A 25,694-nucleotide genomic window follows, 5' to 3' on the forward strand; every position below is an offset into this window, starting at 1 on the left:
TATTCGAAAATGCTCACCACAAATTTATAAGCTTACATGAGCTTCTTTATAAGCTTATAAGTTGTTTAGTGTTTAATTGTGCGCTATGATTTATTTACCTTTATTAGACCTATCGAAAATGTGTCTCTCATTCTTCCATCAAGTTTAAAATTTTTGGCTCCACCAACAACAGAGATGACAAGATTTGGTGGCTCTGGATTCATCATGTGCCAATGTTCTGTTAATAATTTTATGCAGTGATCCACACTGTCTTCTGGGGTAAGTCTAATGTACTATGAATATGAAAGAAGAGAAAGAATCTAGTTAAAAAAGGAATCAAAGTAAGTGAACAAATAAAATATTTTTTTTTTAATAAAAACACAACTTATATTGAGTGACATTGCAACAATTATCTTGAATCAATCATGTAATTAATTTTGTATAAGCTCTAGACTAACAATAATAAATTTGTGTGATTGGAAATATTTTTATTAATTGTTTTTTGTTTAGTGCAACTTTCATGCTTATATTTTTTATTGCTCTAGACTAACAACTGGGAAAAAGTAGCACTGAATAGATCCACATGGAGGGCAAGCAGAAAGAAAGGGTCTCAGTATGCAGATGCCATACACAACAGTAGTAGCAAGAAAGGTGAAAGTACAATGGCGCCTGGTGATTTCAGATGCCTAACCTGTGACTGCAGCTGTGTATCAAGGACTGGCCTCTTTAGTCGCACAAGAAGTTGCAAAGGGAAAAGATTGTCTCTTGAGACGTAAAATGCCACAGAGAGAATTCAAAACAGGTAAATATGCCAAATTACTCATTTCATAGTACAGGGTCACTATCTGATCTAAAGAAAGCACATTACCTTAGAAGGCTTTTTGCCTCCAACTTGTTCAACATTAAAGTCAATTTTTCCAAATGCATTAGTGGTACTGGTTGCAAAATAATCATCTGCATTCCAAACTTTTGAAGACTCTGGTAGTTCTTCTGTTAATTCTTTCTCTGGATACTCTAATAGTTTAGCAAACTCTGAAATATATGATAGCAAAAATATGAAAATTCTGAACATTATTAGAATGTTTTTTTAATAGAGTTTTTACCTTGTAGGCCTAAATATTTATTGTTTCCAGCATGTCCAGCATCTAGTATGCCAGTATCAAGATAGATATTACATGCTGATATGATGCCAATAGAGTCATAAGGGAAGAGTAAGAAATGTTCTCAAGAACTAGAAACATTGTTTTACTAGTTCAAATCCATAGGCCTATAACCTAATTCTGAAATATAATGGCAGGTATCATTTTACAATTTATGAGCAATTTAAAGTAATCTACGATATTATTTTTTTAATATACTTATAACCATAGCTGAAAAGTATCTGATTTTTTATAAAACCTTATTTTTTTTAAAGTAGTGGATGCACCTTAATGATCGTTACTTAGATTAAGCTATACTAGTGTCAAATAGCAATATAAGACAAAATTACCTTTAGGACAAGGTTGTAATCCACTCAATGGCCCTTTAAAGCGCTTGGCTGCATGCATATTAAATACTTCACCACAGTGGCATCTGGTAATAATAGCCATAAGTGATTTGTGGAAATGAAAAGAAAATCATTATTAATATTTCACTATTTTGTGCAGGTCTTATTAATGAATAAAAAAAAATATCAGGGGTGTTAGCCAGTATTATAAATGAAAACCTATAACACTATAGATTTCCATTAATATTAGTCACAATATAAAATTTGTACTTTGAAAAAGGTATATTTAAACTTTTTTTTATATATATACTCATATACATTTATATATTATTGATTGAATTTTTAAATTATGGTCAATTTATTAGTAGCAGTGCATGAGTTTCAATAATAAAAAAATAAAAATATTTGCTTGTATCTACAAACTCAATATTTATAAATAAAGACTTATTTTCAGTTAATAGCAAAAGACTTATATACACAAACATTAAAATTTTCGTAGTTCACTTTACCCTAATGTCTAAAATAGATTGAGACAAATTACAAAATAGTTAAATTATTTAAACTATGAATATAAGCCATGCCTTAGTGGTTAAGGTTGAAGTTCAGAAAAAAATGTATAGATGCTAGTGTAAACCACAGTAGCAATTCCATTCCAAGTCATGAGTTTCCCTCCTTAGCAACATGTCACTGTTTTGACAGTCAGTGGGTAATGGTGCAAGTGTGACTTAAAACATTGATAAAGGTACCTAGCTTTTGTTATCAGCATCATTGATCATATGCTAATAGGTGGAAAAGCCAAAATAATGCCATACACCTTTAAATACAATAATCCAGGGATAAGCTGGCTGAAATGGAAGGCAGCAATGACATTGGGTTTTATATATTAAAGATTATATATATTTTGTTTGGGCCACTTACCATTAAACTTTTGTATTAATGTCATTGTCACTTTAGCTTATTTGTTAATATTGTAATAACTTAAGTGAGGCAACTCAACAAGACATAAACGTTTATTTACACGGAGACATGACAAACACAAAGGGCATCTGCCTTGAGTAGAGCATCTCCATATTGGCTCTCTACTTGGGCGGCAATTGTTCTCTCTCTCATGTCAACATCCGACTTAGTCTTGTCACTTACCCTATAAACATGCCCATTACGGCCCAGTATCAGTTTTAATTAGGGTTATCCCCCTTTGCCCTAATTGCAGCCCTAAATAGCCCAAATCGCGCCCTAATGGGCGCGCATACCGTTTGCACATTGGCGTCATTAGGTTCCCATAAGGGACCAATACGGGCTACCCTAATCGTGCCAATATCGGCCCAGAATGGGTAAACCCACTTCCGGATTCATTGGGGATTTCCAGAATCGCGCCCTAATCAAGCCCATACTAGCCCCAATGGTTTAGTAACTGAGATTTTCATTGGGGTTTAATTAGGGATAACCCTTATTGTGCCAATATCGGTCCGATGCTGGCCTGAATGGTTTAGTAACTGAAATATTTATTAGGGTTCAATTAGGGATAACCCTTATTGTGCCATTATCGGTCCAATGCTGGCCCTAATGGTTTAGTAATTGAAATATTAATTAGGGTTCAATTAGGGATAACCCTTATTGTGCCAATATCGGTCCGATGCTGGCCATAATGGTTTAGTAATTGAAATATTAATTAGGGTTCAATTAGGGATAACCCTTATTGTGCCATTATCGGTCCGATGCTGGCCCTAATGGTTTAGTAACTGAAATATTTATTAGGGCTCAATTAGGTATTATCATGCAAATACTGTCTCCGATGGTTCAGTCATTAAATTTTATTATGGCTTAATTAGGAATAATCTTTAATGTTTTTCAATACTGTAGTTTAAAACAAATTCATTAGTGATTTTTTGTTTATAATGCCCTTTTTGTTCAAATGCAGCTCAATGGTTTAGTATGAGATTTTTAACCTTTTACATAGGTCTACTTTCACACTGATGATTTAGATCTAGCAATAGAATTATTTGGAAATTATAATAATTGAATCAGTGCATGATTTCTATATACATCTAGCTATAATGTCAACATATTTATAAAGTAATGGACAAGTTAAATTACATTTTTGGGTTTGAACACTATCAAACAATACAATTTTTGGTAACGTACTATATAAGACTTGCATGCTCTGATCATTTATTCTTAAATCAAACTTACACAATTAACTTTTTTTTATTTTTTATTCATGGAATAATTAACCAACACAAAAGACAAATATAACAGCACAAACAAGATATCAAGACAGCATTTTCATTCAATTCTTAGCATTCTTTACAAGCTGACTTCAAGACTGGTGGCAATAATTCATATTTTGACTTCCATGCAGCAGCTGGAACAAACAAACAAACAAATAAATATTATAGTCATGTAATAAAACTACCTTCAAGCTGAATTAATAATAATAAGAATCTAACAATTAAACATCAGAAGACCTTACATTTATCTATGTGGACATACTTATTAACGGTTATATTTCCAGCCCTTGATGATAAACGGTGCTCAAAAATTAGGTTGCTTCTAAAGCCTATTAAGCAACACAAAAATTAATGGTATTTCAAAATTTGGAGTTCAATCTTCTCCTTATATTAAATGTTATGAATTGGTGTCAGAAAATGTGGCACTGGTATTTGACTATGCTAAAAGTGCAATGGCAGACTAGATCGAGCTAGGCTTCAATTCATTCAATATTATATTTTGTCCAATTTATTTATATTAACTTTATCACAGGCTCTTACTAATACAACTATATTCTGTTGTAATTAGAGTTCTATGGTAATTTTAAAAATAAGTTGGCTGAAAAGTTATTCTAGAATTAAAATAAACAATTATCACAGTGAAACTTTAAAAAAACATTAAAAAAAAAACACAACCAGCATATTTCAAAATTAGGATAGCATTTCTTTATTTACATTTAATAAATTCCATCCCATTAACAATTTACTTTCAGATTGCTGATCAGTAATCTAAAAGCAAAATTTAATTCTTACCTTCTTGAGCAGGTTTGCTTATGAAAAGATGATGAACAGCATCTGTACTGCATGCATAGGTTATTATTAACCTAAAAGATTAATGTCAACTTCCCCTAAAGAAAATGTGGCGATCTGTTAAAAAAAAATAAAAAAATAAATAAATAAAAACATAAAAAATGTTTAAAGAATGCAAAAAAAAAATAATATTACAATAGAGGCAAAACACAAAATGTTTAAGGTAAGGTATACAAGAAGGATTGTTGCTATATAATGACATTAGGTCAAAAACAATTCTATGTAGGCCCTATTTTCATTGTATAAATGTTCATTATAATTTTTTATGCAAATTAATAATGAACTTAAATCTCAGTGAAATTACAAAAAGCTGAAGATATTTTTCTCGAACATTGTTTCACAAGATTAACATTTATTTTACATTTTCTTTATTTAATCGATTTGATCTCATTAAAATTTTCATTTGGTTTAGGGGGATGGGGGGTGTCACTGATCAGTAATCTTAAAGAAAAATTTATTATTTGTACCTTTTTGAGCAGGCTTCCTCATGAAAAGATATTGAACAGCATTTGTAGTGCATACATAGACAATTCTTATTGTCAGCTGCCCTTAAAGAAAACTGGCATTCTAAAAAAAAAAAATAAAAAAAATAAATAAAATTACAATAAAGACAAATCCTGAAATGTTTATGGTATGGTTATAAGAAAAACTGTTGCTATAGCCTAATGATGAGACACTGTATTTTTTCTTTAACAGTATCCACACAATGAAATTTTAAAAAGCCTAAGCCTTAGCTAAGCTTATAGAATGAATCCTAGATCAAATTGTAGAAAAATGTATAATATAATAATTAGTATTAAGACCTCTAGATATTCTAGCTAGATCTAAATATAATCTAGATCTATGTCTAGTTTATAGATCTAGAATTTCTAGATCTGTATAGATCTATTTAATTCTATTACATAGAGCCTAGAGTCTTTAAAATTTACAAAAAATAAAATCTAACATATATTGAGTATTGGTGAAAAATAAAGATGTAACGCTACCTGGACCTGGTTATGTGGTATACACGATGGACTGTTTGGTCGCCTCGTTGGTCTCTGCATGGTCGTCTGGTTCATACCCTGCAACTGCCATCACTTCCCTAAGCTCCTTTGAGGTTTAGACTACCAAGTAGATATCTTCAACTCTGAAGGAACATTTAAAAAAAAAAACAAAAACAATGTCAATATAGGGCTATAGTCTAAAGCAGCTATAGGGTTAGCCGTTAGTGGCGTTAGTCTATTATATATAGGCCCCTAATATAGATATACTATATATATACATATTTTTCTAGACATATCTCAATATCTGATTTTAAAACCAATATAAACGTTTGATTTTATTTATTTGTATAAATTTAAACATTCTAAACTCTAGACTAGATTTTCAAGATCTGGAGTGTAGGCCTAATATTGTACATTAGTCTCTACAAAGTAAATATCTATATTATAAGATTATAAGTCTATACTATAGGTCTATGACTATAACTAGTTAGTTACTAGTTACTAGATCTAGAATTATTTAATCTAAATGACCTATCGCCTATAGTATGAAAAAATTAAAGATTCGTCTGTATTAACAATATATTAATTAAATATTATTCTATATCTACTAAATTTTCTAATAACAACTAGATTTTAGAATCTAGAGTAATCTAGACTATCTTTTATTAGATCTAGATCTAAGTTTACTAAGTCTTAGTATATCTTATAAGTCTAGGTCAATTTTTTCTAACCTCAAAATATTTGAATTAGAATAGAACTAAAATCTATATTAACTATATATGAGTATGAGTACTATGAGTATAATAATTATTATATTAATATACCAAAGTGTCCAAAGTCCTAAGTCTAAGTATTAGTTTACAGTTACGTGACTAGATAGGCCCTGATAGGCATATATAGACTAGATCTAATATTCTGCCCTAAAAGTTAAAAGGTAGTAGATTTAGATTTAAGATCTAGTAAGTCCTTTTTTAACTAAATCTAATTCTATGCTGCAGATGCATTAGCCATTTCATGGTAGATTCTAGAATCTAGATCTAGAATCTATTCTAAATAGTAAATCAGTAAATCTAGTCATAACGCATGAGTGTTAATCACTCAAGTTAAGTCTAAGTCGTCTAGATCTAGATTTAATAGGTCTCAAGTCTAGATATAATATATATATTAATAATATTATATCGTACTAGATCTAGTAGCCTATTACTACTATTAGATATTATAATAAAACTAGTCTAGAGAGATCTATAGAATCTCTAGATCTAGATTCTTAGCATTCTAGATTATCTAGATATATCTATAAATCTATTCTAAGTCTAGACCTAATCTACTATCTAGATTAGATCTGTTAGTAGTGTTAGAGTACTTAGAGATTCTTCATCTGATGATGATCTGTACTTGTGATAGGCTTAAGACTTTAACTTATAAGTTACGACCATTCCAATTGAATTTCCATGGCTGCTGCCATGAGTTGAAGAACATATGCATTGATATCAAGAAGTACAGCTCATATAATTATTTATAATAGATCTATTATATTAATGAAAGTCTAGATTGACTAGACCTGGACTAGAGTGACTATAGCTCTATAACTTGTAGTATAACTAATAACTTAACAGATTTAGATCTAGATCTAGCTAGCTCTAATTTGATCCACGTGTGTACGCTCTAGAGTGAAGACTGAATAATCCAGTTTGTGCCGAATATCGCGAGCTTAAAAGAAATAAATGCTTCTTTTTCATTGGTCGAAAAAAATGTTAAAATGTATAAAACATTTTTTTAAAATCTAAATCTAAAAAAAAAACAACAAAAAAACAAATATGTTCTCCTTTAACGTTAGATTCTATGTGTGATTAAATATTACTAGATATAGATATATTTTTTTAGTGTGCACATTAAAAAATCAGACACACACACACACACACTATTTGATTACGAAAAGTCTGCATTGGGCCCATACGGGTAAAACTTCACTATTCCAGTTAGGGATTTCCCCAATAGAACCCTAATTAATTTTTTTTTAAATCTTAATATTACTTACAAAAAGGATTCAAAGCAACATTTAGCTTTAAGACGATTAATACTACATTTTAAAACATCATAATATTGTTTTTTATGTTATAATAAAGATTTCATCATGTTGGTTCTGGCGTGATTGGGGAAATCCCACACCGGCACGAAAGCGGAAAGACGTTAACGGCCCAATAACTAAAATCCCACACCGATCCGTTAACGTTTTTATAGGGGCGATTGTAAGTAGGTCAATCTACCCAATGAAACCATATTACCCCAGACCGCGACAGAATGGTTTCGATGGGGCTATGTTTATAGGGTATAGTGCGAACCTTCTTTCTGCACTATCTTGGATGGCAGTGTGCATGGCAAGGTTATAACAATATTATTTGCAAATATGTTTGTCTTTCTTTTCAGTTACTAAATGCATGTAACTTAAACACTGACTAAATAGTATTGAAAAAAACAACAACAGTGTCTTGTTGCTTTGATACAAAAATCTATTTACGAGTTTGAAGTTTCAGGACATGAATGTTAACTGTGGCCCAAATAGAAGCTCAACCCAAATTATTTGCCGTTTCAAAATGCAAAAAGTGAATACAGATTAGATATGAGACAATATGGAATTATGCAGACAATTTAAAAATACATATTTTGTGTGACACTAACCCATATACTTTTGTAATAATGTCATTACTATTTTATATAATAAAAATATAATATCATATATTAAAATATAATTACAGTTTCAGTAAAAGTAAATATTTCTTACTTTAGATCTTTGGCTTTAATTTTTTTTCCTTTTCCACATTGTCCAGGTATTGGAATAAATAGACTGCATTCTTTTTGGTGGAAATGACGCTTGATAAACTCAACATACTTTAAATGTATCTTAAGAAATGAAATCAGTAAAAAAGAAAAAAAAAAGATGAAATATGACAGAGAGTGTAATATAGATTAATTTTCCATACATGTGATATAAAATAATTTTAAAATGTAAACAAAAATTCCTACATTGACTTCAACAAAACTAAAGATGCAAGCATTATGGCACATAAGCTGGCATTAATTCGATCTAAACTTGCTGTGCTTTGGAAGAGACAAAAATATTAATATCTTAAAGATTTTAAAAATTTGATACATGCAAACACAGTAAAGTATGTTGTTTGCCCAATGGAGTTGGGTGGACTCAGGGGCATCCTAAAAAGTTAAAACTCCTGGCCTCCTGGTTTAGAAGCCAAGGGCTTTATCACCCTGACATACAAATCACATACTATATACCACATCTACTAAAATAATTAATTTGAGATTTTTTGTAAAGAATATTAAATTATCATAAGCAAAATATATCTTACGTCTTCTAAAATTTGTTGATCAGTTTCATTTGCTTTACTTCTATATATATGGTTCTTATACGGTGGTTTCCTTTGTTGACTTATGCTAGCTGCTCCAATGTCTAGTTGTTTTGATGGACTAAGTGGTATTTGGGCCATCATGGATGATGCAGATTGTTTGGATAATGAAGGTCCATTCATTCCAAAATTTCTGCTAATATCATTGTTAGATGGATAAATTCTACTGCCAGATGTCATTTTACATCTGTCACAGCATGAGCACCAGCAAGGAAATCATTTTCACAATGATAATTTTACTACTTCTTTAAAAACCTTTGCTTCTGTAAAGATGTAAAAGAACTTTCAGAAGCATAACACATTTTTACATGTCTATTCCTATATAAGACTAACCTTAATTATAAAGACACTATCATATATGACACTTGTAAATCAAATATTTTATTATCTATTAAGTATGTGTTGAGTATCTACAGAACTATTATACTTTTAATATTTTAATAACAAATATCCAATCGTAACTAGATTTAAAGTAATGCTTGGATAAATTCTTGCTAGGACAAATTCTTATACTATATAAAATGGGTTGCCTGAAACAGCCAGAAAAAACAATCTGTATATAATATATAAGTCTCTATAATTATCATGCTTAAAAGATTAATTGACACATAGATGTGTGTCAGACATTATTATATTCTTCTTTGAAGGAATGTTTGTAATTTATATGATTTTGCAACTAATAAAATAATTTTCAACAATTAAGAAAATAGCGCATAGAGTTGAAGCAACATTAATTGATGTACTAGAACATACGTGAAGTAGATAAAGTAATTAAAGATCTTGATTTCTTCTTCTTCTTCGTTCTCATTGTTATGTTGGAGTGTTCAGATGACTAGACCAATACATGAGATGAACTGCGAAGTGGTTTCCAAATCAGGGAGCTCTCCATATAGTTTTCTTTCTATTGGGGTGATTTGGGGCCAATGTCTTATACAGGCCTCTTGATAAAGAGAGCAGTTTTGGAGGACGTGGTCAGCATTCTCTGGTGATACTCCACATGGGCAGATTTCACTGGTTCTAATTTTGAGCTTCCGGTACATCTGTTGTGTCTGGTCCTGAGTTGAAAGATTAGACATTAGTCTTGTCGGGATAGCTTATAGTAAGCGTCATCTTTCTTGTGATTTGGATGAGAGCTCGTCCATTTCTCATTTATTTTATTTACAATTAATTTCTTCAATTCTTCTGGATAGAGTGCAGAGTTTATTTGTGAGTTAGTTCTTCCACTCTTGGCAAGTGTGTCAGCCTTCTCATTTCCTTCTAGTTGTATATGAGCTGGTATCCATTGAATAACAGTTTTTTTGCTGTTGTTGTTGAGCTTTGCAAGTGCTGTTCTGAGGTTATTAATATAAGAGGAATCAGAGTTTTGCAAGCTTTGGAGGGTTGTTTTCGCATCGATTAGAAAGACAATCTGACTGTGTGAGGAACTTGGATGATTTGCTAGCATGGTAGCAGATAGTGCTAGTGCTTCCCTTTCTGCTCTGTGACTGTCAGAGAGCTCTCCAGTTGCAATGGATTTTTCGAGTTTTCCTCCATCTGGCCATTTGATAAGCATTCCAGCTCCTCCATTTGTGGTGGCTTTATGGGATGAGCCATCCGTGTAAACTCTGATCCACTGATTGCTAGGATAATTGGTATGTAGAAAACAGTTCACTATTTCCTTGAGCTCTGTTGGTCTATAATCAGATTTTTTAAAAATGTTTTCAATATGGTCCCTTATAGTAGGAAGAGGGCTTTCGTCCCAGGGTGGAGATTCATTATAGTGTATCGAGGATTCCAGAGTAATTTTTTCAAGTTGGTGTTTCTTTTTTAGGTTTAGATATTCCTGTATGAAATTGGTCCTTTTGAGACGTTTTTTTGTGCCAGTTTTGTGGATTTTTGTTCTGAGTGGGTGCCTCTCCAAGGTTTCCAATTTAGTGAATTGGGAAAGGATTTTAATTTCTCTTCTTTCATCCAGAGAGATCAGGGCTGTGGCTTCCTCCATAGCTCTTATGGGTGTTATTTTGATTGCTCCTGTCATTATCCATAGACCAATATTTTGAACCTTGTCTATTTTTCTTAGGTTGGTTTGGGCTGCTGAGCCCCATGCTGTGGCACCATATTCTAGTACAGGTCTTACGTAACTGGTATAGGTCTTTTTCAGTATGTTGTGATTAGCTCCCCAATATGTGACAGCTAATTTTTTCAAGAGGGATAGATCTTGATTAATAATAAACTTTATTAATAGCAATTATGATTTATAAATAAATTAATTTAAGAAAATCATATTAAATAAATATTTATGTTAAACAAAATTTTTAATATTGTTACGTATTTCTGAATCTTCTGGCTAGATGTACTAGTAGGCACACAAATAAAAACACTGCAAAGAACTTGACAACTAAACTCTCAGCTTCATATAACTATATTGACTATTAACTCTAACAATTCGTCACTGTAACATGTAGCGTAGAAGACTGTACAATATATGTCAGTTTACAGTTAACTATACTTTGTTGCAATTCATCTTTCACTTCGTTGCAATTCCTCTCTTCTCAACTTGCATCGAGCCGTATTCCACAGAACAGACCAACGACACACTTCCCAGTGTCGCTCCAGGTCTCCCAAAGCTGAACCAAGTCGTACTCAAGTCTACCGAATCAGAGACGCATACGTCTTACATCGACTGTATCGACTGTAACGGCTCAAGTCCACTGTAGTTCGATGTATAGACTTTAACGACAGTAGTCCACTGCAGTTAACTCTACCCTAGTTAACTTGCATCGAGTCGTACACATCTCTCTTCTACTGTCTCGCACAGTAGACAACAGTACCGACGACTCACTCACAACTGACTTTCACATTAACTCTCTGGCTTATATAGAGTCCCTAATCGCTCCTCCAAAGTTGCACAAACACTGCTAGTATCCTCTGGAACAACACGGGAGGAAACATCACATCCTGTTGTTGTTTATACATGTCGATTCCAGAGAACACCTGCTGCAGTGTCATCTCGCCGAGGTCAGACGTAGTGAACTCTTACTGTCACTGTTCATTTGTAACACTGCCCCCTTCGTAGATCAGTTCGTCCTCTGGAACAACACGTCAGGGCACGTCATATCCTGTCTTTGTTTATACGCGTAGATTCCAGAGAACACTGGCTGCTGTGTCATCTCGCTGGGGTCACATATTGACCTCTACTTGTCACTGTTCATTTGTAACACTATTATAAAAAATACTAAAGAAAGTATTTTCTATATTATTTAAATTGTGGTAATTAATATATTTCTAAGATCAGTTGAAAGTCAAAAAGAATAAAATTGATAAGTAATGTAAATAGTTTGAGTTTGAAATTGATCAATCAGTGGTAGGAATGGTATATAGCTAGTATATTTCTCCTTAAGACCAATATTTCACTTTTGATTTAGATGACCGATTTTCTAGTACTAGATATAGATTATAGGTCTACATCTACTTTATTTAGTATTTACTTTTACTACAATGTAACAATAACACTGAGTAGCTACACTGTAACTACTACGCCTCCCACTACACACTATTACTAATAGTCTAATCTAATAGTATTAGTTACTATTAGTATTATATAATTAATATTAATATAGATTATAGACCTAATTACTAAACAAGATTACAAAGACAGTTTGTGTGGAAACACAAACTCAAAATCGGCCCCCGAACTGGTCCACCCACGTAGGCTTTAATATTTTCAGAAAGAACATCCAAATAAAATTATATCAAAGACAAATGAGAGATAAGAATGGAGAAAGAAGGTTGACAGATCTTGTGTAGTGCCCCAACGGTACAGCAGATCAAAGGATAGGTGCAAGTAAATGCAAAGTTAGATGTGAACCTGGCCTAACTAGTTCCCCTTTCAGACCTTGTGGTCTATAGGGCAGATGATGTTCATCTGTTTTTGTGGCCTACGGTTAACGAGGGTGTCATGTAGCCAGCACAATGACCAACCGCCTTTACTTTTCCCCAACTAATGTCAGGTACCCATTAGAGCTGGGTGGACTCAGAGGCGCCCAAGGTTTCCGAAGTTGAAAGTCCCAGTCTTCACCAGGATTCGAACACGGGACCCCCGGTTCGGGGGTCAAGCGCATTGATGTATATTGGTATGGCCTCTCCTGGCCTAACTGAAGTCTTTACAAGATTACTATTCGTTTTAAATTAGGTCTAACTTATAATGCATACTAATTAGCTTTTTCTCTTTAAAAAACTGCTTGCATAACTGATTTTAAAAATTAGATTTTTCGCTTTCAGGAACAAAAAAAGTAGCCGTTGCATCAGAACTTTGAATGGTCTAAAATATTGTGATGTCGGATTTTCAATATCTTTTCTAGTTTACGAGATCTAAACGGGACAGACGGACAGACATTTCGCACAAAACTAATAGTGTCTTTTCCCTTTCGGGGGCCGCTAAAAATCTGGAGTCTAGATATTAATGATACTAGATAATTAAGATTCTAGATCCATCATATAGTATTATTAATAATATAGTATTAATAAGTATTATTATAATACTTATAATAATTATATAATATAATAATTATAATAATTATATACTATCTATATTTACTATATTATATACTTTAGGTTTACTTATATAGTATATAGATCTAGAACCGTAGACGCCGTAGAGGGTCACGGTCTACCTGACTAAAAAAACTAAAGAACTAATCTATATCTATCTAATCTGTATTCCAGTTCTGGACCTTTATTAAGTTTATTCTAATTCTAAATTATTCTAATATTCTACTTTTCTAGGGTTCCAATTTCCATTTTCACAAACGGATGTTTATACCGCTGCCATGGATCGTAATGGCGGCATTGTTGGGTTTAATAATAATGGGCTGGATTATATTTTTGTTTTCGCTATTTTAAAATAAAAAACATGCGATAAAAGTATATTATAAGTAGATCTATATAGATTATTTATATTGCTGTACAACTTTTTCATTTAATCTAATAAGGATGCTTCAGATGCAAAAAGTAGTTCTAGATTATAGATCTATTCTAGGTCTCCCCCTCTCTCTCTCTGTGTACTCTCTCTCTCTCTCTCTCGATTTAAAAAACAACAACCAAATGAAATGTGTATGGGTCCAAATTATATTACGTTTAAATTTAGGTCAGTGCTGTAGATCAAGAGGGGAAAAATATAAAATTCGAAAAAAAAATTGAATAGATCTAGATCTAGAATAGATTTTTCAAGATTTGTAGAAGTAGAGTCTAGAATAACTCTAGACTCTAGATCTCTACTATGACTAAGTATTAGATTTAGATCTACTACTTAGTCTTAGTCAATCTAGATCTAGTATTAGTTATTAACAACTCTAGATACTAGATCTATATCTAATAATCTAGATCGGTATTAGTATACGACACTAGAAACGCTAAATTAGGTTTCTCTTATATTTTCAGAATATGCAGAAAAAAATGCAGATTACAAATATGTAATTTGATTTCCTCGGAGATAAATAGTTTTTAAAATATATATTTTTTAAGTTTTATTTCTTATTACCATATATTGTCATTGGAAATACGCCATTTTGGTTTTAAGGCTTAGTACTAGACTATCTCCCTTGAATTACTTGCCAACTTTTTTCTGTTGCTGTTTTGTCTTTCTTTCTAGCAGCTATTAGATCTAATATTAAAATTCATTTAAAATGCAAACAATCTTTTGTACTTTGAAAAATAACTAAAAATCGAAATTAAAATCATGTAGTTAAAGTAATAACAACAGACAAAAAAATTAATAGAAAAATAAAAAAAATAACTCTAAGCCTAACAAAATATCTTTTATTGGCAAAATAAAAGTAATTAAATAAATAGATACCGGTACCCTGACTTTAAATACATGAAAATAATGGACATAAAAATTGTTATTTAATGATGAAATTAATGACATGCAAAAGAAAAATGTGGTATCTTTTAAAAAATGGGTATATTTCTATGTATTTTTATGTAATAAAATACAAAGGCAAGAAAAAAAATCAAATAGCCAAATAGATCTAATCTGAATATATTGTAAGATGAAATATTAATCAACACTTAAAAATTTAGGCTAAATCATCATACTCCAAGCAGTGGATTTGGCAAAAAAACGGTTACATGTGGCCTCTTGTGGTACAACCACATCAAAGTGATTACCATTTGTATGCAATAGTGTTATGTTGCAGCATATATGGTTGTCTGTGTGAGATAGTATGTATGTGTTTGCATCATGAAATAAAGGTTTTAATAATAGCCATGAGTATTTGGTTTTGTTGTGGTTTGGTGAGAATGTATAGATGTCTCTTTGCAGTAGTGTAGCAGCTGCAAGCATTTCTGCAGATTTGTCCCATGTTTTTTCATCAGCTCCATATGCTGCTGTTAAAAAAAAATATGGTAGCTATAAGTACAAGTTCTTTATCCTTCTCTTATTATGTACGGTAACTTATAATCATATTGAATGAAAAACAATGCACAATATAAGAACAAGCAATATCTACAACAAGGTAGAGAAAGTAATGATAGGCTTGAAGAGTGGAAGGGAACTGCTTTTATAACAGATTCGGGAAATGTTACAATGGCATCACAGTTAGTAACCTTGTGATGGCTCCAAATAGGGATGGGGCGATGAAAATCAAAGGCTTTATCAAATCTCTTTAATGAGATGAAAGAGCTTCAAGATAAAAATACTATGTCACTACTTCTGTGGACCAAATAGGGGAGGGGGACTAGACTCTATGACAATCAGAGTGTATTTGTCATACATAACTACTTCTTGATGTAACTACTTATAGACTGCCGGCCAACACGATATGATCCAACCACGGGAGTTTTTGTCGTACATAACTATCTGTACAAGCTGGCCGACATTATAGGATACAACCAAGAGAGTTTTGATCGTGACATGGTTTATGTTGCATCACGTTTCAGTCTTAGTCTCATCCGACTAGACCTCAGTTGAACTGCATGTCGGTGAAACGAACCGACAAAGAAAGCGAAGAAGGATAAATTTTGACCAAGTAAAACACCGTACCTTGCCCTTCTCCCTTTATGAGCATACCAGCGATCCTAGCAGTAGATGACCTAATATGACCACGGCGCCGGCGAAGCTCCGAGCAGGGGAAGGTGATTACATCACACCTAGTTCTGCCGTAAAGACAAAGATCGCGTGTGTCGGCCGGCGCAGCGAAGCTCCGAACAGGGGAAGGTGATTACATCACACCTAGTTCTGCCGTAAAGACAAAGATCGCGTGTGACGGCCGGCGCAGCTAGGGTTTAAAGGTACGTAAGAATAAATGGAGACAATCGCCACCTGTACGGTACGGCGGGAGAGAAAAACTTGATTTGGACTCCGTAACGGAATGTAATACATGGGCGCTAGTGGATCCATGTGAAGAGAAGGGTTGGTAGGTGGAGTCGCTACCCCCCCCCACACACACACACAACTACACATCTTAAACAAATTTAGTGTAATAGGTGAGGAGTTTTTTTTTTTTAATGAACTCCGAAAGTAAAGATGCATAAATTATCTAAATAGTAGTGTATATGCTTCTTACCTGTTTCTTTATACATTGGCTTTTGTTCCCCACTCTACGCAAAGTAAATTTCAGATTGTGAAACATGATAGTTTAACAGGTGCTACGTAACGTTTAACAAAGACGTTCGTGATCTAGTTACACTCGACCTATCCTCCCTCCAAGAGAAGTGGAGCCAGATGTAGTGGTAAGAGTTATAAACACAGACATTAGTCCTATCTGATCATAAAACACACGCCAAAAAATCTCTGGTAGACAGTAGACTCCACTCAGAAGACCTTACGGCGAAAGAGAAAGGGACACTGATCTGTGTCAGCTTCATAAAATTCTTTCTCTTCGTGGTGTGATTTTACGAAAATAGAGAGCGCTCAAAATTCGTTAGAAATGTATAGATCTAACTGTAGTCTTAATCATCAACAGATAAACATAAAAGTATTATTTCTTATAGTAATAAGTTTCCCGTACTAGATCTATATCATTTATTGTCATTGCTCTAAAAAGATCACTAAGTCATAATGCATAATTTTGTTCAAAAAAAATAAAAATTAAACATAACATGTATATCTAGATGCGTGTTTCATTTCATTTAATTCATGCATATTTGTTTTTTTTTATTTTATCATTATTTCGCTTTGCTTGGTGAGTTAATATATTAATTATAGATCTAATTGTTAACATATATTTTTTAATTAATAATTTCATAAGTAGAAAAAAAGAAGAAACAACAAGTTCATCAATTTATTAATAACATTTTATTTAGACCTTCATTTCAGTAAATACACTTAAAAAATCATAAGTTGACAGCATAAGAACAAAAACTCTCTTTAAAAAAAGTTATTGAAAGTTCAATATAGGTAAGGGAGATAAATATTGTTAACAAACAACACGGTGGTCGGCAAAGGTATCTGCGTATCTAAACTATTACCTCTAGATCTATATTAGTGACGGTATATTTCTAGGATTCTTATTCTTAGTTTTCTACTGACTTATAAGTCGTATAATTAAAAAGTCACGGAGTCGTATTAGAACTATTAGATCTAGAAGTGATCTAGCTATATCTACATCTCTAGATCTATATAAAAATTATAAGTATATAGTCAATATAGAATCTACTTTAGATTCTACTAGATCTAGATCTATAAATTATAGATAAGTTCTGCTATTGAATTATTATTTGAATATCATCATGTCAGACTCCTTGACCCAAATAGATCTAAGAATGATTCTAAAGAGACCATTACACTGGAAAGATGATGAAATTTTTAATAAATCAAAAATTCAGAGACGATTTCACAAAGTAAGCCTAGACTCTAGTCTAAATCAAGAATATATGATATTTAAGATATTATGATAGATTCTAGATTTTATCTAGATCTAGAGCTCTAGTAAAGTGAAGGCACTTATAATAGATTTTAGAAAGAAAAAACAAACTATAGGTGAACTGCAAATAAACAATACATCTATAGAACAAGTAAAGGCATATAAATATCTAGGCGTTATCATCAACTACAAGCTTTCATGGGAAGACCACCTTGGAACTCTGACAAAGAAAACAGCCCAGCGACTCTTTTTTCTATACAAACTCAACAGTTTTAAATTAAACAAGAAGATCCTTGAGACATTTTACGGCGCGACTGTACAAAATCTGCTAACATACGGAATAAGTTGTTGGCAAGGCAACGCCTCATCTAAACTGTTGCAATGTCTAGAAAACATCATTAAAAAAGCATCAAAAATTACACTCACAACATTACCACATTTAAAGGAACTTTTTGAACAAACGTGCCTAAGAAAAATCGAAAAAATCTTGGAAGACAACGGCCACCCGCTCCATCAGAACTACGCTAGGTTGTCGCGAAGTGGGCGACTGCTGTCAATCAAAACAAGAACGGAGCGGTACAAAAACTCGTTCGTACCTCACTCGGTCAGACTCTATCACCGCCACTCATTGATCAGGGAACATGAAATGCACCAAGATACCTGTTTGTAGTCGCTGAATGAACTCTTTATGTTGTCTGTTGTATTTATGTGTATTTTTCTGTTGTGTTGTCTTTATATGAGAAACGAGTCCTTGTAATCACAACAAATTTCCCTAAGGATCAATAAAGCAGTCTTAGTCTTAGTCTTAGTCACATAGTATTAGTATAGTAGTATAGACAGCATGTCCAAAAACAGTTTTTTACTTAGGATGTATCTTCAAATGTGTTTCTGAGCACCTTGAGAAGGCGTTTGACAGCCTGGATCATGGTACTCTTTGGAAACTACTTCAGCATGAAGGGATCCTCAAAAAAGATAACCAATATTATTGTGGTGGGTTTGGCACAGAAGACAACTAAATTCTAAATGATGGAGGCAACTCGTAGGACGATTCCAAACTGTTTATTATATACTAAAGACCTGCAGCCATCCATAAACACATGGTGTAGAACCTGGCACAAACAGGGAATGGAGACGACGTAGGTCCAGTAACGTACAGACACTACAGTGACAAGAGATGCTGGTCGAATGGACAGTGCCCACGTGGGTCTGCCTGTCATGCGCGGACACAAGGTGCCATCTAGGGTGAAGGGTTACGTGGATATTGGGGTGGCTGGTGTTTCCTGAAAAGGTATCCACTCCACTACATTATCATAAGCTCCTAATCTTATATAAGGGGGATGCACAGTGAGAAAACATAGATTTAGGTCAAAAATATCGATATTTTAAAATTAATTGATTTTAATAGTTTAAAATGTCTAGAATACGAATTCCCTATCAGAATACTAAAAAAAATATGTTTTATACATCAATTTTGTATTTTAAATGTAGATATATAAGCAAAATTTTGATGTTTTGGTGAAAAATCAACATTTTGTAAGCTATAGTTGATAAGCTAATGTATGCTCTCATCCCTAACAGATGGTATCGATACAAAGGTCTACTTTTCTAGTTCCGATTATGTGCATGGTTTCTCATTCTATAAATAAATAGTACTGCAATAAACTTTCAAAATACGTCACTACCTCTTTTTTTTCCCTATATCCTCATATACACACCCACAAAGCCATATTTACGCATGCGCACCATCAAAGCTTCTCTGGATACTGTACATACACGCATGCGCACTGAAAAAGCTTCCGTAACAACAAAGTATGCACGCATGCGCACATGACGTGAACCGGTCCTTCTGTAAACTTCCTCACATCAACAATCGATTCATTATTGAAACTCAGAAATGCCAACAAAAGGTTATATGTTTGGAAAGAAAAAACGTTACTGTAAGCCCAGAGGACGACATGCTTCAAAGACAAATGCACAATTACAAAGGTAAGTCTAGATCTAGAGTTTGCTTTTTTTTTTATTTACTAGACAAGCGTGTGCTGACACATAAAATAATGAAACCTTGGCTCTTTGAGTTCGACAACGTGTTTATCCAATGAATCACATCTAGATCTAGAATCTAGATTCTATAGACATTAAATAAATATCATGAAAATGATTGCAAACATAGAGATCTATCCTTTTATAGATCTAGTCTATATTAGGAGCATAGATCACATTAGAACTAGATAATCTCTAGAGATTAGATTATCATGTATGATGATGTATTGAACAGTATTGTAGGACTTCAACTCAAGTCTTGGTCTTAGTTGTTTTTTTTTAGATCTAGTACATATTGTCATATATAGATCTACATTACATGTAACATGTCTCTATACATTCTTTACTTTTTATGATTAATACAATATATGATTTCTAAAATGCATTATAAAATTTAAAATAATCTTCATGTTGTGATAGATGTGACGTGTACTTTCATACTATTGAATTTTTTTTTAAAGACCCTCTAATTTATTTTTTATTTGTTTGCAGCTCTGTTTTGGATACAGCTGGATCTGAAGCAGCAACAACACAGCCTGCAAGTGCAGCTGAGCGAAAAATATCCCTAACTGCAGTTACTAACGCTGATAACACCAATAAGAGGCTGCCTGAAGATTTCATATACGTCATGATGAATTCAATGCAATTGACCACAATGGTCTCCTTGTTGTGCTGTCCACATTGCTTTGACAACAAATTAACTATGTGCATCACACAATCAAAAGGCATGGCTCATTTGATTAAAATCAAATGCCTAAATTGTGAAACATATTTGTGGTCCGACTGGACCTCAAAAAAAAGTAATGATGTTCATCTGGATATTAATGTCCGCGCTGTCGCTGCATTAAAAGAATCTGGAATCTCGCATTCTAAATTTGATAGGTTTTGTGGACTTATGAGTATGCCCTGCATGCACAGAAATACTTATAACAATCTAGCTAACATAGTCAATACTGCTATAATTGAAGCTGGTGAAGAATGTATGATTAGGGCATCTGCTGTTGTGCATGGAAGAAACATTTCACAACCTCTAACTACAGATGAAAGAATAAGTTCAACAGGCTGTCCTGTTATTACAGTTTCTTTCGATGGGACTTGGCATAAAAGGGGCCACTCATCTCATTCAGGAATTGGCACAGTTATTGATTTTGATACTGGACTCGTCATCGACACCGAAGTCCTATCAAATTATTGCCATGTTTGTGATTCAAACTCTGCAGAACTAAACTTTGATGCCTCTAAGCATATGTGTCAAAAAAACTTCAGTGGCTCAGCAAATGCAATGGAGGCCGCAGCAGCATCCAAAATCTTTTCGCGCTCTGTGGCATCCAGAAAACTTGTTTATGGCACGATGCTGTGTGATGGCGATAGTAAATCGCATTCATCTGCCATTACCAACTCAGGATATGATGTAGAAATCTTAAAAGAGGACTGCATTAACCACATCTCAAAAAGAATGTTTAATGCTTTGAACAATTTAAAAATGTCTAACAAAAAAGAACTAAATTATAGGCTTACAAAGCCAAAAATTGAAAAAATTACAAATTACTATTCCAAAGCTCTGCGCCAAAATGCTCCCGACATTCAAAAAATGAAGCTGGCTGTTATGGGCTCATTTTTTCATATGATGAGCTCAGACCTAGATCATAACCACAGGTTGTGTCCTGATGGCGCTACATCTTGGTGTCACTTTAAGAGATCAGAGGCACTAAAACAGCCATATAAAAAACACAACCAGACCATCACATCAGAAATAGGTAAACTGTTATTTCCTATAATGAAAAGACTAACAGACACAGATCTGTTAAAAAGATGTTCTAGAATGGGAACACAAAACGCCAATGAATCTTTTCATTCCCTCATTTGGCAAAGATGCCCCAAAACAGAATTCGCAACATTAAAAACGGTAAGGGCTGCGACATACCTTGCTGTTTTAGCCTTCAATAATGGACCTGTTGGCATCAGATCAGTTTTTGACATATTAGGCATTCCCTGGACACTAAAGAACATTTCTTCTAGTGAGAAAAAGCAAAATGTCAAACTACAGCTTGTTAGAAAAAGAAAATCAATCGCATTAGTGTCCAGGAGAAAAAACTTGAAAAAACGAAGAATTGAGCATGAGCACCGGGCAGAGGTTCTAGAAGGTCCAACCTATCAATCAGGCCATTTTAATGAATAGTTTTTTGTTTTTTTTTATTATCTATTATGTTGTTTTATGTAAATATTCCCTTTTTTTTCATTTTTATGGTTACAATAAATATTTTATATCATTTTAAAAACTTTAAATGCGTTTTTCTCAAAATGTATTTTTAGGTGCATGTTGTCCACAAGAATCTCAAAATCTTTAGTTCTGTATAAGTTAGACTAATAATTTTTCACATGTAGTTTATTGATAGTATATCATAGGTAATAGGCTGCAAAAATTTTCAATATGTATAATAAATTTCATTAAAAAATAAAAATAATGATGTGACCTCAGATGAAAAATGGGGTCTGAAAAAAATAAAAATTTAAAAAATTCATAAAAATAAAACCAGTAATAATTTTCAAAACAAAATTAGCCAGTTACCTATGGGATTCAAATATCTATCAGGTGCAATCAAAAAATTAAAAAAATTTTGAGTACTTTAGAATATTTTAAGAATTTTGTAAACATTGTTTATTTTCAAGATGGCCGCCATTTCCATAGCAACCCAAAAGGCTACACTCATAAAATGTGTATGGTTACTCATGTCTCTATATGTTCTATCAAGTCATGCATAAAGCTTTTCTATTTATCTGTAAATTACAAAAATTGAAATTTCATTGTGCATCCATTATATAATACAGATCAGATGTTACTTCAAAAAAGAATGATGATTACGTCCTACACTTAATGCATGTTTGTATGACAGGTAAATTTGTTCATCAAACGTTTGCAGAGGATATCACACTTCTCTAACACTATCAACGGAATTGCTGACACATCGCATCACAGAAGATTGGGCTAAAAATAAACAAGGAAAAAGACAAAGATCATGAAGATCAATTCAACTAACATACAACCCATTATTTTTTATGGAGAAAGTATTAAACTATCTGGGTAGTATCATAGATGATAAAGGTGGAAAATATGTTGTCAAAACAAAGCAAGAGTCACCTTCATGCAGCTCAAATAACTGCTCAAAATTATAAATGAGCAAACTTTTATTAACAGCTGCCTATGTAGAATCCTTCACATGATCAGCATTAGTGACCTCCTTCAATGAAGCAGCCAAATTCTTGTAGAAGAAGAAATCAGAGAAGATGGAGCTGGATTAGAAACACTTTGTAATTTAAATTGTTAACTAGCATCATAAGGCAAGCACTGCAGTGGAACCCACAAGGCAAGAGAAAAAGATAGTGCCCAAGAAGCACCTGGGGCATGATCTAGTCAAAAACCTTAAAGTTTGGTTTTACCTGGAACAAGATAGAAACAATGGCCTTAGGCCAGGGCACTATGGAGATTTATTGTTGACCCAATAGGGGTGATGAGCTGTAAATAGTGTAGGTTAATTGGGTCTATTTATGCTTTGTTTGCATACCATATGGGTATCTCTAGATTCTTGGAGTCTGGAGGTTTATAAAAAACTAAAAATTGATTAAACATTGTTTTTAAAAAATGATACTTGTTAATGTTTGGGTAACGTCGTGAGAATGTGTTGACAACATTGATTTAATGTCTTATTGTCTTTCATCAGTTCATTTTTCAATCTATCTTAATAAAGTCTTGTTGAGGTTCCTCTGCAGTGTTACTTTAATTCTTATCAGATACATTAATTTCATGCATTTCAAATGCTTTGACTTTGTTGCTTAGATCAACTTTAAAGAAAACTTTGATTTTTTTTTTTCAGAATGAGCATTCTAATAATGGCTTAAAAACTGAATTATCTCCCACTTGTGGATTTAGTCATTCTCTTTTGAATACTGACTACACACAGCCCTGTTTTAATTCAGATCCTTGCATAGATATGAACATAAAAGATATTCTTTATGTTGAGAAACAAATTCATAATAAAACTGTAAATGGTATTCTTTCATCATCTTCCTTTGATTCTGTTGTACCGGTATTGAAGAGTTCTCTACCAAGATGCTCAGAGTGTGCTGCTGGCAAATCTGTAAGTAACGCTGCCCCTATTTTTTTAACTATCAACTTTATGTTAGGTTTACTATATAGATAGACTTCCCCAATTTATTTGTTTATTGTTCTCAAGATGCAATGAAACAATTTAGGGAAAAAAAGTTTTTTTTTAAATCATGCAGGCTACATAATTAGTTGAATGTTAAAATCAGTGAATTAGAGATTTATATTTAAGCATTCCAGTTTGACCTGCAAGTGACTTTCTGATTGCCACTTATGACACAAAAGTTGTTTTTTTTTAAAACCATTTTTACCTAAAATTATTTTTACTCATGCTCTTATTAAATTCTTGTGGTAACTTTAAAGAAAAGCCTCCAATGTTTTTGTGATGTCTTGCAACCACAATCAGAAAGCTTTTTGAAAAGTTTGAAACATAGTTGCTAATGATTACAAAGTCATAGCTTTTTTTTTTTATTGTTAAAAATATGATTGAAACTAACTATATTATATCAGTTATTTGTACAACTTTAAATAGTTGTTTATATTTATATATTGATTTCTATTCTTATTCTGCATAAATAAAATAGACTAAAAACATTGTAGCCCTTGATTAACTTTATATAGCATTCAAGTTCATCAGCAGTCTAGTACATAAAACTGAATAGCTAATAACTACTTAGAAGTCATTGTGACAATGTAAAATAAAAATAGTTATATAGGTCTAATTCAGAATTATTAATGTTTGTTTTTTTTGCACTGTAAATAATTTGTTTCATTTGTCTAGGGCCATCTACAGCACAAAAAATAATTGATTTACTTAATTATGAATAGAATCATCTGGAGCAAGTAAGTTATGTGAAGGTAAGAATCTATATCAATAAGCTTAGTCAAATAGATTTAGATGTGACATTGTGTATAATGTAGTTAGTAGGTTACAGTAACTAAAAACTTTTTTTTAACAGATTCATCACAGGCAGCTTAAGGGCTTTGCAACACAAGCAGTTGTTCAACAGAGCTCTAAGTTTCCTCTTTATGGAATGGTCTTCAAGAATCCTCATAATTCAAGGATGGTATGTAAGGTATCCTGGTTTACACCTGAGACATAAAAAAACAAACTCTCCACTACATAAAATCCTCAGGCTAGAAATAGTAGCTCAGCTTTTTGTACATTTGCCAATTACTTATTATTCATTACTTTTATTATAACTTTTGTTTTTTAATTTATTTGCTTTTGTTTTAATGTTTTAACCACAAATTTTTGCCAAGCAGCCAAATGAATTTAAACTACGACATCCCTTTGTAATTCTACTCTTCATATACATTTTATATGAATTTATTTAAAAAACTGTTCTGTTTTTTTTTTTTATTAAAACACCTTAAAAATATAAGAACTACTTTAAGATCATATTATCTTATTTTTCGTATGATTCACATTTTTTTTTGTTAGAACAGTGTAATTTGTACATGTTATTTCCCTAACACTTAATCTCAGATAAAGCTGAGATTTAGTATAATTATTTCTTTTACCTGACAACACAAGAAACAATCAAAAATAAAAATTAACCTTTTAGTTAATAAACTATTGGTATTAATTATTTTGTTTGATATCTCGAACAAGGGAAAGAAATAGTACTTGACTGAAGTGGTGGTATAAGCTAAATTGGTCCCCTATATAGGTTGCTACTCTAAATTGAAACAAACAATATATCGCTATACAATCTCAATAGCAGAGTCGTTAGTACTTCAGCTGAGGTGTGAATTC

At 32.6% G+C, this 25,694-nt stretch overlaps 2 protein-coding genes and 2 long non-coding RNA genes across 5 annotated transcripts in view; 2 read left to right on the forward strand and 2 right to left on the reverse strand.

The window, feature by feature from the left end:
* The window catches only part of LOC106074184 (transient receptor potential cation channel subfamily M member 3-like), a 31,253-nt gene extending 17,419 nt beyond the window's left edge, over positions 1-13,834 (reverse strand). Inside the window, exons 1-6 of the mRNA XM_056025672.1 lie at positions 13,707-13,834; positions 8,894-9,213; positions 8,311-8,429; positions 1,469-1,551; positions 848-1,011; positions 99-272 (exon numbers count right to left, since the gene is read on the reverse strand). Of these exons, the coding sequence (XP_055881647.1) occupies positions 99-272; positions 848-1,011; positions 1,469-1,551; positions 8,311-8,429; positions 8,894-9,130 (777 nt within the window). The 5' untranslated portion in view covers positions 9,131-9,213; positions 13,707-13,834. The remainder of the gene's footprint in view (positions 1-98; positions 273-847; positions 1,012-1,468; positions 1,552-8,310; positions 8,430-8,893; positions 9,214-13,706) is intronic.
* Positions 1,829-7,867, reverse strand: LOC129925681 (uncharacterized). The gene is made up of 5 exons (XR_008777374.1): positions 7,143-7,867; positions 5,529-5,671; positions 5,010-5,109; positions 4,486-4,599; positions 1,829-3,827 (listed from the first exon to the last, which is right to left on the reverse strand). It is a non-coding gene; the product is annotated as an uncharacterized LOC129925681 (long non-coding RNA).
* A 3,565-nt stretch (positions 13,835-17,399) lies between the features above and the next one.
* Positions 17,400-24,953, forward strand: LOC106074195 (uncharacterized). Of its 2 annotated transcripts, XR_008777455.1 has the most exons (5): positions 17,400-17,420; positions 17,667-17,770; positions 23,706-23,969; positions 24,717-24,793; positions 24,895-24,953. It is a non-coding gene; the product is annotated as an uncharacterized LOC106074195 (long non-coding RNA). The 2 variants fall into 2 exon arrangements; XR_008777453.1 differs by lacking the exon at positions 17,400-17,420 and having other exon boundaries at positions 17,433-17,770.
* On the forward strand, positions 19,112-22,119 carry LOC129925683 (uncharacterized). The gene is made up of 2 exons (XM_056025737.1): positions 19,112-19,779; positions 20,326-22,119. The coding sequence occupies exons 1-2, from the start codon at positions 19,688-19,690 to the stop codon at positions 22,010-22,012; spliced, it is 1,779 nt and encodes a 592-aa protein (XP_055881712.1). The 5' UTR covers positions 19,112-19,687; the 3' UTR covers positions 22,013-22,119.
* Positions 24,954-25,694: the final 741 nt, after the last annotated feature.

Source organism: Biomphalaria glabrata, chromosome 1, assembly GCF_947242115.1.
Source record: "Biomphalaria glabrata chromosome 1, xgBioGlab47.1, whole genome shotgun sequence".
NCBI classification, from domain to species: Eukaryota; Metazoa; Mollusca; class Gastropoda; family Planorbidae; genus Biomphalaria; species Biomphalaria glabrata.

Coding starts and splice junctions, on each gene's coding strand:
- LOC129925683 (XM_056025737.1), top strand. CDS start 19,688: ATGCCAACAAAAGGTTATATGTTTGGAAAGAAAAAACGTTACTGTAAG. Junction 19,780..20,325: donor ACAAATGCACAATTACAAAG/GTAAGTCTAGAT, acceptor ATTTGTTTGCAG/CTCTGTTTTGGATACAGCTG.